Source organism: Ictalurus punctatus, chromosome 11 (assembly GCF_001660625.3).
Source record: "Ictalurus punctatus breed USDA103 chromosome 11, Coco_2.0, whole genome shotgun sequence".
NCBI lineage: Eukaryota > Metazoa > Chordata > Actinopteri > Siluriformes > Ictaluridae > Ictalurus > Ictalurus punctatus.
The window spans coordinates 24,013,699-24,032,885 of NC_030426.2; the positions used below are offsets into that span (position 1 = coordinate 24,013,699).

Here is a 19,187-nt window from a genome sequence, read left to right on the forward strand (position 1 = left end):
GTATAAAACGCCGTACATGGCTTTGCTCCCTCGTACATTTCAGTACCAGAAGTACTAATAGCATCAGCAGTAATAACGCCAGTAGTAGTAGTAATAAAAGTAATAAGAGTGTTAATAGTAATAGAAACATTAGTAGCAGCAGTAGTAGTAGTAGTAATAGTAGTATTAGTAGCAAAAGTAGTAGTAATAGGAGTAGTATTAATAGCAATAGTAGTATTAAGAGTAATAGCAGTAGTAATAATAGTAGTAGCAATAGTAGTAGTATTAATAGTAATAGCGGTAGTATTAATAGCAAAAGTAGTAGTAATAGGAGTAGTAGTATTAACAGTAGTAGTAATGATAGTAGTATTAATAGTAATAGTAGTAGTAATAACAGTAGTAGTAATAGGAGTAGTATTAATAGTAATAGTAGTATTAACAGTAGTAGTAATAATAGTAGTATTAATAGTAATAGTAGTAGTAATGATAGTATTAATAGTAATAGCAGTAGTAGTAGTAATAGGAGTAGTATTAAAAGTAGTAATAGTATTAACAGTTGTAGTAGTAGTAGCATTAATAGTAATAGCAGTAGTAGTATTAATAGTAATAGCAGTAGTAGTATTAATAGTAATAGTAATAATAACAGTAGTAATAGGAGTAGTATTAATAGCAATAGTAGTAGTAGCAGCAGTAGTAATAGTAGTAATAGTAGTAGTAATAATAGTAGTATTAATAGTAATAGTAGTAGTAATAATAATAGTAGTATTAATAGTAATAGTAGTAGTAATAATAATAGTAGTATTAGTAGTAATAGTAATAGTAGTTTAATAGCAGTATTCTTGGCAATTTAAAACTAATGAAATATATTCTAAAGTAGGATGGTAGAATAAAATGTATGATAATTACTATGACTTATGAAAATGACATCTAGCTTCCTGAATTCATTAGGAACAACTGACTCACACTTCAACTTTGACCAAATAAATCTGACTTATAATTTAAGCCATTATCCTGCAGCTCAACCCTGCAGCTCTACCCCGCAGCTCAATCCTGCAGCTCTACCCTGCAGCTCTACCCTGCAGCTCTACCCTGCAGCTCTACCCTGCAGCTCTACCCTGCAGCTCAATCCTGCAGCTCAATCCTGCAGCTCTACCCTGCAGCTCTATCCTGCAGCTCTACCCTGCAGCTCTACCCTGCAGCTCAATCCTGCAGCTCTACCCTGCAGCTCTATCCTGCAGCTCAATCCTGCAGCTCTACCCTGCAGCTCTACCCTGCAGCTCTACCCTGCAGCTCTATCCTGCAGCTCTACCCTGCAGCTCTACCCTGCAGCTCAATCCTGCAGCTCTACCCTGCAGCTCTATCCTGCAGGCAAACACAGAACATTCACTCATTCCCCTTCAGTAAGAGCTTTATCCTTCTCAGGTGGATCCAGAGCCGAACCCTGGAACGCTGGACGCGGTGCTCATTAACAGAATAACTCACACCTAGGGGCAATGTAGCACAGCCAATCCACCTCCCGGCATGTTAAGAGGAGATGGGAGGAAACCAGAGAACCTGAAGGAAATCCACAAGCACACTGGGAGAAGCACAGCTGGAGTTGTGAGGCGTTGTGCCACGGCGTCACATCACATTATGATGTTAATGTGTGTAAATATTAATGTTACAAGTTTAATGCTGGAGCTTGGGCTGGTCACAGCGTTTATTTAGAGAACACTAAATGAGTTCCTTATCAAAATCAGCTATCGGTTTACTCAAACATGGGTCAGACAGGCACGCAGAGTGAAAGAATCAACACCGAGAGGGGTGTGTCCCTCCCTCCCTCCCTCCCTCCCTCCCTCTCTCTCTCACTCTCTCTCTCTCTCTCTCACACACACACTCACAGTGAAACCAGAGGTGCGGTTAGTGTTCATGGCCTATGACATCACTGTGGCACTCGCAATATTTTTAGAACAAACAGAGTGACAGTGAGACCGAGACAGAGAGAGAGAGAGAACCACAGACAGAGATAGAGTGACAGTGAGAGAGACACAGACAGAGAGAGACAGGTAGAGCGAGTGACAGAGTGAGAGAGGCAAATCTGTCAAGTCCTCTAAACTCAACGATGAAACAATGTACAAAGTGAAGTCAAATACTGTACTGTTCATTTATATGTTAATCTTTAGATATTAATGCTAATGTTTATTTATGTTAATGTTTAGATATTAATGCTAATGTTTATTTATGTTAATGTTTAGATATTAATGCTAATGTCTAATGATTTTCAAATCCAAGCGAGGTCAAGTACCTCCGTTTACGCCTTTTCATTTTTATTGATGTACAGCTTTATGAATTTGCACATCCCATAATTTCGCTCTATTTATTTTTGGTATGCTTGATCATCATTACTCTTATACAACAGTTCATTCCGGTCCACTAATCTGATTGGACGAGCAGCGTTCAGTGAAACCGCACTTGGACGTTTCGCAGCGTGTATCAGACACGGTATAACCGCATTTCTAACTACTAACCACTACTAACCTCTCTCTCTCTCACTCTCTCTCACACTCTCACTCTCGCTCTCTCTCACACTCTCACTCTCTCTCGCTCTCTCTCACACTCTCGCTCTCTCTCACACTCTCGCTCTCTCTCACACTCTCGCTCTCTCTCACACTCTCTCTCGCTCTCACACTCTCTCTCGCTCTCACACTCTCTCTCGCTCTCACTCTCTCTCGCTCTCACTCTCTCGCTCACTCTCACTCTCTCTCACACTCTCACTCTCTCGCTCACTCTCACTCTCTCGCTCACTCTCACTCTCTCGCTCTCTCTCACTCTCTCACTCTCGCTCTCTCTCTCACTCTCTCACACTCTTTCACACACACACTCTCTCTCACACTATCGTTCACTCTCTCGCACACACTTTCACTCTACCGCTCACACACACTCACACTCTATCGCTCACTCTCTCTCACTCTTTATCACTCACACGCTCTCTCACTCTACCACTCACACTCTACCGCTCACACTCTCACCCTCTCACACACTCTCTCTCACTCTTTATCTCCAACACTCTCTCACTCTCACACACTCTCTCACTATCTCTCACACTCTCACTCTTTATCTCTCACACACTCTCACTTTCTCTCTCCCACTCCACTCTCTCTATCTGTCAGTGTCTCTCTCTCTCTCTCTCTCAAGATTCACGATTCAGGTAGTTTTATTGGCATGGTAAAAGGCTTTACACTGCCAAAGCGCCAGTACCATTTACACATTTTATACGAAAAAAAAGAAAAAGAGGGCCAAAAAAAAAAAAAGGTTAGATAAAATAGCAGCAATAAGAAGGAAAAATGATTCGTTGCATTACTGAAACGTGTTTCTGAGCGTGTTCTGCGTGTTCAGTGTCGATGTCGTCGTGCCCCGGTTCCTGTTCTACTGGTTACTCTTTTGTCGTGGCAGGACTTCAGAAACGTGACGGCAGTCGGTTTGATCTCGCTGAGGTTTCTCCTAGCAGGTGTTTGTTCATGCTCGGCGTAGGATTAGTGTATGTGTGTAGAATTAGGGCCACCATGTCTCTGTCCGTGTGTGTGTGTGTGTGTGTGTGTGTGGACAGGTTGTGTTCACCGAGTGTGTACGTGGTCAGGACTTCCCTTGGTTTAGGCTGGGTCACTGTGCCCAGGTGTTGTGCCAGTTCAGGGACAGATAAGGTCCTCGCGTACTTTGCTGTGCTGTTGTTTCTTCTCGTGTTTGAAGAATGTGACGTGGTCTGTCTGGGCTTTTGGTCTGGACACGTTTTGGATTGTAAAGTCAGCCGTGAGACCCGCTTGCTGAGGAGGCTTCTCTCCGGGGTCAGCTCCTGGTATCTCAGTGCTTTGTGATGGAGGTTGTCTGGATCACTATATTCACGTGGGCGTGGAACGTGCGTGAATGAATTCTACCTGCAGAGTCTCTACTGGGGGTTCGTCACATTTACTGAACTCTTGGTTTGTGATCAGACCCCAGACCTCACGTCTGTAGAGCGCAAAGGGTTCTAGAGAAGACCGAATTGTTTTTAGCCAGATTCGGATTGGGAGGTCACATTTAATAGCGCACTGTACACAGCTCTTCTCTCTCTCTCGCTGTGTCTGTCTCTCTATATGTCTCTCTCTCGCTGTGTCTGTCTCTCTATATGTCTCTCTCTCGCTGTGTCTGTCTCTCTATATGTCTCTCTCTCTCGCTGTGTCTGTCCCTCTATATGTCTCTCTCTCGCTGTGTCTGTCTCTCTATATGTCTCTCTCTTGCTCGGTCTGTCTGTCTCTCGCTCTCTCTCGCTCAGTCTCTCATGCTATCTCGCTCTCTTTCTCACTGTCTCTTGCATTCAGTCTCGCGCTCAGTCTCTCGCTGTCTGTCCGTCTCTCGCTCAGTCTCTCGCACTCTCTCTCGCGGTCTGTCTCTCGCTCAGTCTCTCGCGCTCTCTCTCTCTCGCTCAGTCTCTCGCGCGCTCTCTCTCTCGCTCAGTCTCTCGCGCGCTCTCTCTCTCGCTCAGTCTCTCACGCGCTCAGTCTCTCGCGCGCTCTCTCTCTCGCGCGCTCTCTCTCTCTCGCGCGCGCTCTCTCTCGCGCGCGCTCTCTCTCTCGCTCAGTCTCTCACGCGCTCTCTCGCTGTCTGTCTCTCGCTCAGTCTCTCGCGTGCTCTCTCTCTCGCTCAGTCTCTCCAGCTGTCTGTCTCTCGAGCTGTCTGTCTCTCGCTGTCTGTCTCTCGCTCTGTCTTTTTCGCTCTCACTCTGTCTCTCACTCTGTCGGTCTCTCGCTCTCTCTCTGCCTCGCTCTCTCTGTGCAGACACACAACATGAGATCAAAGGTCTGATGGCAGTCAAAACACACACACACACACACACACACACACACACACACACACACACACACACACACAGAGCTGGGCTGCTATCTCTCTCATTCTCACTGTCTCTCTCACACTCTCAACCTGTCTCTCTTACCATCTGCCTCTCTCACTCTCACCATCTTCGTCTCTCACACTGTCTCACTCTCTCGCTCGCCCTCTCTCACTTTGTCTGTCTGGATGATCCTTAGCATATGAAAATCACTACGATTTGGATTTTCAGGCTTCATTTACACTACATGTTGCACCTGCTTAAATACACTCTGTGAGTGTGTGAGTGTGTGTGCGCGTGTGTGTGTGTGTATTTGTCCATGTTCCTCTTTCTGCACTCAAACAGACTCGCTTTCACTTTAAGTAGTTGTTTAAACCAGTCTGAGAGGAACCCTGATCACCTGACTCTGACTCCGCCCCCTCCATCACAGTCGGGTCAACGTGCGAGACACGAGAACTCGGCTCTCGGCGTATCAGAGCGTTAGAGACGTCACGTGATTGTCTGCCGAACCTGAAAGTGTGTGAGGGAATCGCCAAGGTTAAAAGGTGTGTGTGTGAAAACCACAAGCTCTCTGAACACAGTCGTTTTGTTTTTATTTATTATTACTTCATAAAAGTATTAATAATACTTTCCTTACGCTAATAACAGCACTAATCCTGTCAGATTTAACCTGCGAGTTGAGATTACTGGACAGTTTTATCCACTCGTTTAACCGCGCTCCTTTCTCACGTTACACAACGCGAGAAAATAAACCGTACTCTCTACTGACTTTAGCGAAAACAAATTATTACTTGGGGTCCATGTTGAAACAAAATGGCGGCACGACCCACCTGAAAACGATCAGGACGACGACTTTATATACGTGTTTGTGTCTGTATTGACGCTCTTGATTAGCTAACTAGCTCACCATGCGTTATTTCATATGGTGTGTACGTTAGCGAACATTTTGAAGCTAGTCAGTTAGATCTCCATGGGACTGAGCAACACACCGGAGCTTTCGCTTGGCCTTGGCTTACTTGTTGTCCTGGGAACTTGTTTTAAAGGGCCCCTGAAATCAAGGAGCTTTCTGTATTTAGGGTTATACACACCAGTTGGGGGGGGATACAAATAGCTTCGGAGATGTTCTCATTTTAATTTTATAGCTCATTACTGTTTAAAAAAAAAAATTATTATTATTATTCATAAGTAGTCAGAAGTTTGTGATTGTCCAATTAAATACTCTCTAGAACCATACATGTCCCGCCTCTGGATGCGGACATCTTGTGGACGTCCAATACGAAGCCATTTGGTATTCCACTTCCTATGAAGGGTATTTAACAATGGACCCTATACCCTACATAGTGCACTACGTCCAATACGAAGCCATTTGGTATTCCGCTTCCTATGAAGGGTATTAAACAGTGGACCCTATACCCTACATAGTGCACTATGTGTAATACGAAGCCATTTGGTATTCCGCTTCCATATGAAGGGTATCAAACAGTGGACCCTATACCCTACATAGTGCACTATGTGTAATACGAAGTCATTTGGTATTCCGCTTCCTATGAAGGGTATCAAACAGTGGACCCTATACCCTACATAGTGCATTACGTCCAATACGAAGCCATTTGGTATTCCGCCTCCTATGAAGGGTATCAAACAGTGGACCCTATACCCTACATAGTGCACTACGTCCAATACGAAGCCATTTGGTATTCCGCCTCCTATGAAGGGTATCAAACAGTGGACCCTATACCCTACATAGTGCACTATGTGTAATACGAAGCCATTTGGTATTCCGCCTCCTATGAAGGGTATTAAACGATGGACCCTATACCCTACATAGTGCACTATGTGTAATACGAAGCCATTTGGTATTCCGCTTCCATATGAAGGGTATCAAACAGTGGACCCTATACCCTACATAGTGCACTACGTCCAATCCATTCAGTAACAGTCAGGGCTTCTCCATTAGTAACACTACAGCAAAAGTCTTCCATTAAACTCCTCGCTGGTTTTGCCCGCTTTAAGATTCTGCGAAGGTATCTTGAAGTCAGCCAGGCACTGCGACACATCGTCATTGACTTCCTGTTTCACATCAACGTACGGTATCCAATCACAGCGAAGAAGCTATGGTTATAATGGGGACTGTAAAGTGTTAACACATTCCTGTGCTTGGCGTGCTTCCTGTCAGACTCCACCAATCTGATCTATTAAATATTAAACTTTCCTTGAAGGGTAGTGTTATGTTTATGACGTTTCTCGCACTAAAGGTTGAGCCACGATTCAATTCAAGAACGTGAAAACGCAGAAGGCAAAAACAATAGACGCGGAAAGCTCTGCCTCTAGAAGTTGTACTCGTGTTTGTACTGCATCAGCATGAAGGCATTTGCATGTTTCCAAGATAAAGCCCGTGCTGTTCAGGAAACGCACCGATGGCATTTTTGGAAACTTTTCAGTACGTTAGCGATATCAAAGCTGTTTTGAGTACCGACTGATATCAACATCCTCTTAGTAACAGAGTCAAATCCGTTCGTGTGTCAGTCAACGTCACAACATAAACCGTTGTGTCACAGAAGCAGAACTCAAATCCAATCTGCTACCGTTCGACGCTTCAGACTCAGCAACCAGATCAGAACGTGTGCAGTCTTGCATTTGGTCCAAATTTGAACTGAAGGTATCCTCCTATGTGCAGGAAGTCCTATAATTCCATGACGGCTTCAACAAAGATGGCGGACCAAAGTGTCCCTGGAACCGAGGAGTCGTTTACGATGAGAGTGAATCATTCGTACTGCAGGTACGAGTCCGATTCGTGTTCATAACTCGCCAGGAGAGAACATGCTAGAGCCGGATCACATCTGCAAGGCACATCTGTGATTGTACCTTCACAGCTCCATGATAACTTTCCTCCTCTCGAACTACTCAGGGTATGATGTAGTGCACTTTATATCCATTTGGGATACAGCTCCTTACATATACACACTACAGTAAGCACACTAGATACGAATGAAGGGCCTGAAATAATGCTTCAGACACCCTACTTAGTGGGCCTTACAGAAGTGCACTACATAAGGTGACTTCTACATCCTGTCCAGAGTACTTTATAGAGTGGATTTCAGCCCTCTACTCCAGAATGAAATGAACGACTTTAGGGTAAGAGCTCCTACACCCTATTTAGCGCACTTGCTCCCTGCTCACTATATACTCTCCAGTGGTGCTTGAATGTGTGTGAACCCTTTAGAATTGTCTATATTTCTGCATAGATATGACCTAAACATCATCAGATCTTCACACGAGTCCTAAAAGTCGACAAAGAGAACCCAATTAAACAAACCAGACAAAATTTTTATACTTGGTCATTTATTTATTGAGGAAAATGATCCAATATTACATATCTGTGAGTGGCAAAAGTATGTGAACGTCTAGGATTAGCGGTTAATTTGAAGATGAAATTAGAGTCAGGTGTGAGTGAGTGAGTGAGTGAGTGAGTGAGTGAGCGCACGGTTTTATTTAAAGAACAGGGATCTATCAAGGTCTGATCTTCACAACACGTGTTTGTGGAAGTGTATCATTGGCACGAACAAAGATTTCTGAGGACCTCAGAAAAAGAGTTGCTGAAGCTCATCGGGTTGGTCACAAAACCATCTCTAAAGAGTTTGGACTCCACCGATCCACATTCAGGCAGATTGTGTAGAAATGGAGCAAAGTCAAGACCGTCGTTACATTACATTGATCCAGTTAGTCCAGAATGCAGCTGCAAGAGTCCTAACTAGAACCAGAAGATACGACCACATCACCCCGATCTTATCCACACTGCATTGGCTCCCAGTGAAATCACGCATTGATTATAAAATACTACTACTAACCTATAAAGCACTAAACGGTCTCGCGCCACAGTATCTAAGCGACCTTTTGGTTTTCTATGATCCGCCACGCCTACTTAGATCAAAAGGTGCAGGTTATTTGTTGGTACCTTGATTAGTGAAGACTACAGCACGGGGAAGAGCTTTCTCTTATAGAGCCCCACAGTTATGGAACAGTCTTCCAATTAGTGTTCGGGACTCAGACACAGTCTCAGTGTTTAAGTCCAGGCTGAAAACAGATTTGTTTACTCAAGCCTACCCTGACTAGACTTTCTTCTACACAAAGCACATAGTCTTATCCATTACGGGATAGTAAGCATACCTAACGATCTCTCCCTCTCTCCTTCTGTCGAGCCACACATGATTATATGGCGATGCCAGTGATCCTGATCCTTTCTGCTCTCCGGACCTGCCTGATCCATCCTCTGAGGCCCTACGTCTGGATGACGCTCTCATCAACTGGAGGCTACATTCTGCTACTGAGGACGACCCCAAGCAGTGCAGCCTGGAGATTGCTGAGGATGGTGCCGCTATAAGTACCATGGAAATGGTTTTGGACCTCAATTCCACATGGACGTTCTCGCTGTGGTTGCTGGGACTACAGTTGCTACTATGGATTTAGGACTGCATTTATCACATACAGTTTTACACTCAGGTCTCCTTTAGTAAACAGTGGACTAGTTCAACAAACAGACTTCATGTTAAAACCATAACGAACTTTCTTTTACTTTCACACTATCCGTCGTCACCCAGATGATGACGGGTTCCCTTCCGAGTCTCAAGGTTTCTTCCTCATATCATCTTAGGGAGTTTTTCCTCACCACCGGCTCGCTCAATAGGGCTAAATTCACACACTTAAAATCTCTGTGTTGATATATTTCAGTAAAGCCGCTTTGAGACGATGTCCACTGTTAAAAGCGCTGTACAAATAAAATTGAATTGAATTGTTCCCCTCTCCAGGAGTGGAGACCAGCAAAGATCACTCCAAGAGCAAGACGTGTAACAGTCTGCGAGGTCACAATGGAACACAGAGTAACTTCTAAGCAACTAAACGCCGCTCTCACGTTGGCTAATGTTCATGTTCATGAGTCCACCACCAGGAGAACACTGAACAGCAATGGTGTGCAGGGCAGAGTTACAAGGAGAAAGTCACGGCTCTCTAAACTGTACATCGCTGTCCCTCTGCAGTTTGCTAAAGATCACGTGGACAAGCCAGAAGGCTGTTGGAAAAATGTTATGTTATGTTTGGGGAAAGGAAAACACTGCATTCCAGCACAAGAGCCTTATCCCATCTGTGAAACATGGTGGTGGTAGCGTCATGGTTTGGACCTGTTTTGCTGCATCTGGTCCAGGACGACTCGACATCACTGATAGAACAATGAATTCTGAATTATACCAGCGAACTCTAAAGGAAAACATCAGGACATCTGTTCATGAACTGAATCTCAAGAGAAAGCGGGTCATGCAGCAGGACAACGACCCTAAACACACGAGTCGTTCTACCAAAGACCGGGTAAAGAAGAATGAAGTTAATGTTGTAGAATGGCCACGTTAAAGTCCTGACCTTAATCCAATAGAAACGTTGTGGAAGAACCTGAAGCGAGCAATTCATGTGAGGAAACCCCCCAACATCCCAGAGTCGAAGCCGTTCTGTACTGAGGGACGGGCTGAAATCCCTCCAAGCCGACGCGCAGGACCGATCAACACTTACCCCGAACGTTTAGTTACAGTTATTACTGCACAACAGTCTCACACCGGATACCGACCCCTAACGTTCACATACTTTTCCCCACTCACAAATATGTAATATTAGATCATTTTCCAAAATAAATAAATGACTAACTATAATATCTGTCTCATTTCGTTTAATCGGGTTCTCGTTATCTACTTTTAGGACTCGTGTGAAAATCTGACCATGTTTTAGATCAGATTTATACAGAAAATCCTAAAGGGCTCACAAACATTCAAGCACCACTGGAAATACACTAGACGGGGTGAGATAGATTGGTTTTGACACCCTATATACTTCACTTCATGCCTAAAAGGTAAGGCACTTGGTACTCAACTTCTACTAACGGTATTAAGTAGTGGATCTTATACCCTACACAGTGCACTACGTCCAATACGAAGTCATTTGGGATTCTGCTAATCGAGTGCACTAACCACACTGTACATAAGTTATGTTAAAAACGTGTGTCAGACTGCACACGGTGCTACCTGTTTTTAGCGCTCTAGTATTTTCCATTTTAACGTACAGCTCGTTAACAGAACGCCGGTTCTATGCGTCATCTGCTACAAGCTCCGCCCCTTGTGTTCCATGGTTTAGAGCGACAACAAAAAAAAAAAAGTGCTTGCACGCTCGGTAAATACAGTCGTCATCCTGCTGTTTTTACTGAACTCTGTATGTGTGTGCGTGCGGTTGTGGGTGTCTGTGCACGGTGCCGTAACGAACACATCAGCTAGAATACAGAAGTGTGATTTGAGACCGTTACAACTAGCATGAGAAACTGTGTCTGCGAGCTTCAGTCTACAAGGCTGAGAGCAACCGCTGCTAACTGACATACTGAACAAAGAACAAACTCTCTGTCTCTCTCTCTCTCTCTCACGCTTTCTCTCTCTCTCTCTCTCTCTCTCTCACACACACACACACAGAGAACAATCTCTAGTTTCTCTAGTTCCGCAAAATAAACACAGAGAGCCGAAACCCTGACAACTGCTCCGTATCGAAATAATCTAGCATGAATTAATAGCCCAGAAACATAAAACTTACATCAACCCTCCATCAAGTGCAAAAGTTTGCATCCCCTAAGATATAGGGCTGTATCCAGACTAGTGCTGGATCAAGTGCTATTTCATAAGCTGCTGAATAAATGTGTGTGGAAGCCATACTGTTGACTTCAGTTTGATTAAAGTGATAACTATCGGGATTATTTACGCAGCGGTATTCTGGAAATGAACTCGACTCCTATTAAATACTGAATTCAATTGTCTCATTCAAATACATATATTCGCTTTAGTCTTTTATTGTTAGCGTTTCTGATAGCAATACCGATACTGAATATTCATACCCAGACAATATTGTTTCTTTAACAACCATCGAGCTAAATTCAGTTAGATTTTATATATATATTATATATATATATATATGAAAAATGCATAGCTAAAACTTTACATACACAAAACCACGGCTTTTTTAATCCATGTAACCCTCTAGTGCGTGAATTATTACATTTACACCCGATACAACGTTTTAATGGATTTTTATTACTTAAATTAGTTCAACTAATAAAAATACATTTGAAAATGTGAGAAAGGTTTTGTTTCGGGGGAGCAGTTGGTTTTTGCCAAATTGTTGCCGTATGGAAACAAAGTGCACTGGTGGAAAGTATCATACCGTCAAAAATAACAAAAAGCATGAGATTACAATCCCACTCACTGCGTTTTACAGACTAGAAGTTGCAGAGGTTTTTTGCCACCTAGTAAGTACGTAAAAGTTCAACCTTCTAGAAAGAACTCACAGTTGAACGGATTTACTCAGTCGAAATACATACAAAAATTTGATCCATGAACGTTTTGGGTGAAGTATTTTCCCACAATTCTTTCTCTTGAAACAGAACATTTAGAATATAAGGTGCGATTTACAACAGGTCTGAAATTACAACCGCTCGGTTTCAATTCGTGGACGCGCGGAACAGTTCCGTTATCGCATGTCGTCGTCATACGGCGACAATCACGGTTTGCATTTGACAGAATACTCAAAATATATATATATAAACTTCTTGAAATGCCAACAAATACGTTTTAATTTATCTCAGATAGACAGTGTTTAAATTTTCACCATGCCACGTGTTTGCAGAAAGGAAGTGGAAACGGCACTTCCTGGTCAGGTGACACGCCATTTTCTTTTTTAGGTCATGTCGGTGGTAAAGCCCCATTTTTCCAGTTGCATAGGAATATAGTAGTTTTGTATTACAGCCTATTAAAAAAATTGGAGATAAATGAATTGTTGCCATATGGCAACACCATGCAGTAAAGAGTTCAACTGTTTCATCAACATGGCAAATATAATAAATATAATAAACAATAAAGTATAAATATAGTCAAACCGACCCCAACAAAAAATACAGCCACGGATTCTTTCGATGTAAACTTTTCGACTTCCAAAAATTTTTTTTTTTTTTTTTTAATTACCAGATTGAACTGAAGTCATTCGTTTTTTCCTCCGATGTCGGATCTAGCAATTTTTGCTAGTTTTGTCCCGAGACTATTGAATCGGTGCCATCTCCAGCTGTGTCGCATTTGATAGCAAAATAAAAATAACCGTTTCTTTCTTTAAGCTGCGTTTTCCATCCCTGATTTTTCTTACGTAAAAGCGGTGGTCTAGACGCGTTGTAAAAACCCCATCTTAGACGCTTCTACTCAAGAAAAAAACTGGCAGACCATGAGGTGAACTACAAGCGGGACATTTCAGCAATAAGAGTAAGAACCAGTCTCGGAACTTTCCCCGCATGAATACCGATGTAACTTTTGTACTCAACGACTCTCGGCACGACTGAAAATGAAGACAGATCTATTTCATACAAGGGCGTTCACCGTGTCGTGCTCCTTCACCATCACATGCTCAAACACTGCATGTTAACATACCGGCAGCGAAAAAATATATATCTCAGTTTGCATCTTTTTATCTCAATGCAAACAGAGATGTAGAACGGCTTTTAAACATTCCGAGTTTCCATTCAGAAAACAAGGGGGGGCATAAACTTCTGCACAAAGGTCAATATTTACTACTCCTGAGTATACACACCATTCGCAGTGTCAGTGAACTGAGCTGGAGGTTTATAAGCAGCGAACACCTACACATCCCGCTCCCTACACTCTATAAACTGGACTACACACATGACCGATACTGAGCCAATCAGGATTCAGCTCACATTCTTCCATGCTTACGAAATTAGAAGTGGAAGTATTAGCATCAAACGTACGCACACACACACACACACACACACACACACATTCAGACCTACACGTTGAAAATACAACAAAAGTGTCGATTTTCATTGTACCTCCGCACATGCACTGATCATTGCTAACACTAGCTAGCTCTAGCTACCGCTAGCTAGTTTTATCGATGCTACGTTCACTAGCACCTGTGCCGGGTGTTCGATATAAACTAGCTAGCAAAGTATGAAAAGAATTAACTAGCTATGCACTGCGTATATTAATCTGGAACCTACTGTTATACGTAGAACGTTCGGATTCGTCGCCACTTACGCATTTCAGTAGCTAAACGATTAACCTAAATATTATTAATTACAGGATATGACGTCACAGCTGCTGTGAAATATCCTCATACAAGTGCACTGGATAGGGTGTAAAAATAACGTTCCTGCACACTAGGTAGCTTAGTCTGAAAATGTCTGAAAATGTGGACGTATTTGGGATTTCAACTTCTTCTAAAAGTATGTACACCCCGTTTCAAACCGTACATACTGTTTACAGAGAGTTGGATCCTCTGCTTCCTATACGCATGTAAGTGTACTACGTAGACGTGAAACAGGAAATGGTCTTTTTTTTTTTTTTCCCCACACTTTACCTTGTTGCAGTACAACATCCAGACCTCGTACAGTCTCTCGTTCGATGCCATTCTGCACGCTGGTGTGTGAGGGCGATGCCAGCATGCGGCCGCAAATATTCAAACGATAACCCGGAGTCAGCAGTGTGGCTTCCACATGGTCCGAGCCGCTCTCTCTGGGGGAACGTCTCAGGGGAGCTCGAGCACGAGATAGTGTTTCTGTGAATTAAAAGCCCATCTCTCTCTCTCTCTCTCTCTGTGGTATGTGAGTGAATTATTCAATGTAGCAGTGGGAAATCCTCCCAGAGTGTCAGAGTTGAGTGAGTGAGGCCGGCGTGTACTGCTCCATGGGGAGCGATGTCCCGGACCAGTCGGACTGCGTCGATATTCCCTTTCACCTGAGAAAATAAAACGCGGACGACGATCAGTGAAGAGATACAGAGAATAATTATATAAAAGATTTCAAATGATAGACAGTGGGTACATTTAAGCATGAGGAAAAAAGATAAACATTAAAAGGTTCATGTTACAAAGCTGCTTAAATTGAGCATTATGTTGTACTGTGTGTTATATGTTATATATTATGTTGTTGTAAATTACATTACTTGTTATACAGTACGTTATGTTATGTCACATGTGGTGTTGCATGTGGCGTCATATGTCACATGTGATGTTACAAGTGATGCTACGCTACGTGTTACATGTGATGCTACGCTACGTGTTACAAGTGATGCTACGCTACGTGTTACAAGTGATGCTACGCTACGTGTTACATGTGATGCTACGCTACGTGTTACATGTGATGCTACGCTATGTTACATGTGATGCTACGCTATGTTACATGTGATGCTACGTTATGTGTTACAAGTCATGCTACGCTATGTGTTACAAGTGACGCTACGCTATGTTACATGTGATGCTACGCTACGTGTTACAAGTCACGCTACGCTACGTGTTACAAGTGATGCTACGCTACGTGTTACAAGTGATGCTACGCTACGTGTTACAAGTGATGCTACGCTATGTGTTACAAGTGATGCTACGCTATGTGTTACAAGTGATGCTATGTTACGTGTTACAAGTGATGCTACGTGTTACATGTGATGCTACGCTATGTTACATGTGATGCTACGCTACGTGTTACATGTGATGCTACGCTACGTGTTACATGTGATGTTACGCTACGTGTTACATGTGATGCTACGCTACGTGTTACATGTGATGTTACGCTACGTGTTACATGTGATGCTACGCTACGTGTTACATGTGATGCTACGCTACGTGTTACATGTGACGTTACACTACGTGTTACATGTGACGTTACGCTACGTGTAACATGTGACGCTACGCTACGTGTTACATGTGACGCTACGCTACGTGTTACATGTGACGCTACGTGTTACATGTGACGCTACGCTACGTGTTACATGTGACGCTACGCTACGTGTTACATGTGACGCTACGCTACGTGTTACATGTGACGTTACGCTACGTGTTGCATGTGACGTTACGTCACGTGTTGCATGTGATGTTACGCCACGTGTTGCATGTGATGTTACGCCACGTGTTGCATGTGATGTTACGCCACGTGTTGCATGTGATGTTACGCCACGTGTTGCATGTGATGTTACGCCACGTGTTGCATGTGATGTTACGCCACGTGTTACATGTGATGTTACGCTACGTGTTGCATGTGATGTTACGCTACGTGTTGCATGTGATGTTACGCCACGTGTTGCATGTGATGTTACGCTACGTGTTACATGTGATGCTACGCTACGTGTTACGTGTGATGCTACGCTACGTGTTACATGTGATGTTACGCTACGTGTTACATGTGATGTTACGCTACGTGTTACATGTGATGTTACGCTACGTGTTACATGTGATGTTACGCTATGTGTTACATGTGATGTGCTGCTACGTTATATGTTACATGGTATGTCACGTCACATGTGACGTTACGTTACACGTGGCGTCCCGTTACACGTGGCGTCCCATTACGTTACACGTCACATGTGGCGTTCCATTATGCATCCGTAATGTTTGTACATTAACTGATACTCATCCCATGAATAATCCCACAGTACGTCGCATGCAAACTAACATTTTGTACAGATTCCGTGAGCCAAATCTTCTGTCAAACCCTCACGGAGTATGCGGGAGGCACTCGTTTCTATTGTCTGCCACCCGAAATCAGACCGAAACCAATTAAAGTCGAGGTTAAAACTCAAAACAATGAAACAGATGATGTTCAAAAGGACACTTAGCCACATAGTTCAATAATTATCAAGTCCAACCTGCCGAACAGTTCTTCTAATAACGCTCCAAACAATGGGTTTGTATAAAACGAGATCATATAAATGTTACCGCGTTCCTCAAGCATGAAAACCAGAACGTCTACTTCATAACAGCCCTCGCGTTTACTATTTCCTGCAGGTAATAAACAACACACAGCTCAATATTCTCCATAATTTGACAGAATTGATTTTTTAAAATTTATTATTATTTTTTTTACTTTTGATATGTTTTCCTACACTACCCACAATGCCATTTGACTAACTGCTGATAGTGACTGAGTGGTTCTGCGGTGCTACTGTGCGTTCAGGTCCTCCTGGGAAGTTCGTATTTACGAGTCGGGAAGTCGTACTTACGACGTCAGGTGCGTTCAAGTCCGTTGTGTCGGAGCGAGATGGCGGCGTAGCTTCTCTTAATTAACTACAACAGAAACCTAGCAAGGTTTTTTAACTCTACTTCTAGAAAACGAAGGACAAAAGGTATGTTTAGCTTGTTTTTTAATCAATTCACGAAGCTGCTGTAAACTTTATCGTTACGCATTATACCGTAACTGTACAACGCTGTCGTATGTGTGTGCAGGAAATTAGCTTGCAAATAAAAACGCCTGACAATAACGTGCCGCAGAAACCAAACACGTAATAACGGAAATCAGCTTCTGAGGCGAGTGAACATTCGATTTCAACGAATTTAGCGCCAGCTACGGACTCCGCGTCCGTCGACTCCGGCGTGTGTTCCTACGGACACGCGTCCGACTCGGAAACTCTGCGCTCGAACGAAAATCCACAGCTTCCCCCGCTCGTAATTATGACTTACGATCTTCCCGACATGACTGAACGCACCGTCAGCCCTTGCATCGTCTGTACTTGCGATGAGAGATCGATACGATGCGGCGGCGCTTTAGTCCGTCGGTCTGTCCAGCTCTCTAATCTCCTCACCTGTACACTCTGCTCAAGCAAATCAGCTTCCAAAGCTTTCATGCAAATACCGTCCGACACCGTCGCGCTCGTCATGATCACGTAGACTGGTCTCTGTGGTAACCAGGGCAACTGTGTCGTATAGCCGCGTCGCATTCTGGGATGTAGAGTCCGGCGTTTGTGCTAACGGATTGTCCGACCGTGACGGCCGCTGACTTCTCACGCGAATAACGAAAATCACTAAACACGTCGCGGACATTTCGGACGTATTTCACGTGCGTCAGGGAGGAGTTTTCTTTCGACGTGCATCCCGGGTCATTTTACATGCGTAGGAAGCTTGGCAGATGAAGTGGACATTCATACCAAAATCAATCCCGAATGAAGGATCCTCAACAGACATCTGGTATCCGAATGGGACAGACTTCATCATGCTGGCGTGATGAAACGGCTGCCATAAATCAGCAGTTCTTTTTATGCCGGTTTATAATAACCCTCACGTTTAATCCTTACAGTTGCGCTCATAAGTTTACACCCCCCCAATCTATTGTGTTGCCTGCAAGGGGTATGTAAACTTATGACCGCAGCCGCATATACAAGATATAATTATCAGATTTTGTCCGTCCTAACCGTACACCGAGTGTAGACCTATCGGGTCTCACTGAAATATCAGACGTTGCCATGACCACTGGAAAATATGTCTTAAGAAACCCTTAATATAAAAGAGATGTGTGTTAAAGAAGGAGGGGGCGATGAGGGCATTTCAGTATGTTCATTTTCCATGGGGTAGAAATATGTGGTTGCACACATGCAAAATCCTTTTGTCAGCCTTTACCAGAGGAAAAAAAAAAAAAAAAAAGAACTGAAACACAAAAAGAGGTAGATATTTGTTCATTTGGCCCGTCAGGGTTTCCCAGCTAGTCCCGGTGTACAATCAGATGGTCACCTCACTGCTGACGTGATCAGTACGACCGCTGAAATACATTTCAGTTTCTATTTCTACGTGAATCCCGTCGGAACTGACATACCGGTAAAGAATCGATTATATCCTGAAGGAAAAGAGCTTTCACTTTTCGCCAGTATGAAGACACTCCAGAACGAATAAATAAATAAATAAATAAATAAATAAATAAATACCTGCTCACACTTTTCTATCATCTCCCACCAGAAACTGAACGAAACCACGTATCGGCCGAGTTTATAACAGACGACGTGGCGGAGGAGAGATGTATCGGGTAGCGTAGGTACAGCATAAAGACACGTTATGGTCATGTGACCGATCAAGGATGAATCGTTTGTATTAAAACGAGGTGTGTGGCGCGTGAATGGAATTTTTGACGTCACTGTCATTCTGAAGACACGCCCATTTCTCGGATTTATGCGCTGGGAATGAATTTCTTAATTACTAAGAGGGGAAAAAAGCAGGTCTAGGGGGTGGTTGGGTTTGGGGGTTTTTTTTTGGGGGGGGGGGGGGGGTAGTGTACAAAGCAGTCTGTGATCATTAAGATCTTGTTTTATAGCGAATAATCAGACTCTAATCTCGTTAAACTTAGGCTATGGCAAAACAAAGGGAACATGGTGTTGTGAGAGAAGCGTTCGAATGAAGAAGTGAGGATAGTTATTATGTATCATTTTTACAGATTTCTGTTTGTATATCGTCAGAATGGCCGGCGAAAAAGGTTTAAATACGGAAGAAAATATTCCAAAGATTGAGGGGAAATGTGATGACGATGAAATGA

The 19,187-nt window shown here is 43.3% G+C and overlaps 1 protein-coding gene across 2 annotated transcripts in view; it reads right to left on the reverse strand.

Annotated features, from left to right (window-relative positions):
* The window catches only part of nbeal1 (neurobeachin-like 1), a 72,682-nt gene that overhangs the window by 51,761 nt on the left and 1,734 nt on the right, over positions 1-19,187 (reverse strand). For both annotated transcript variants that reach the window (XM_053683496.1, XM_053683495.1), the window contains exon 2: positions 14,261-14,637. In XM_053683496.1, the coding sequence (XP_053539471.1) occupies positions 14,261-14,311 (51 nt within the window). In that variant the 5' untranslated portion in view covers positions 14,312-14,637. The remainder of the gene's footprint in view (positions 1-14,260; positions 14,638-19,187) is intronic.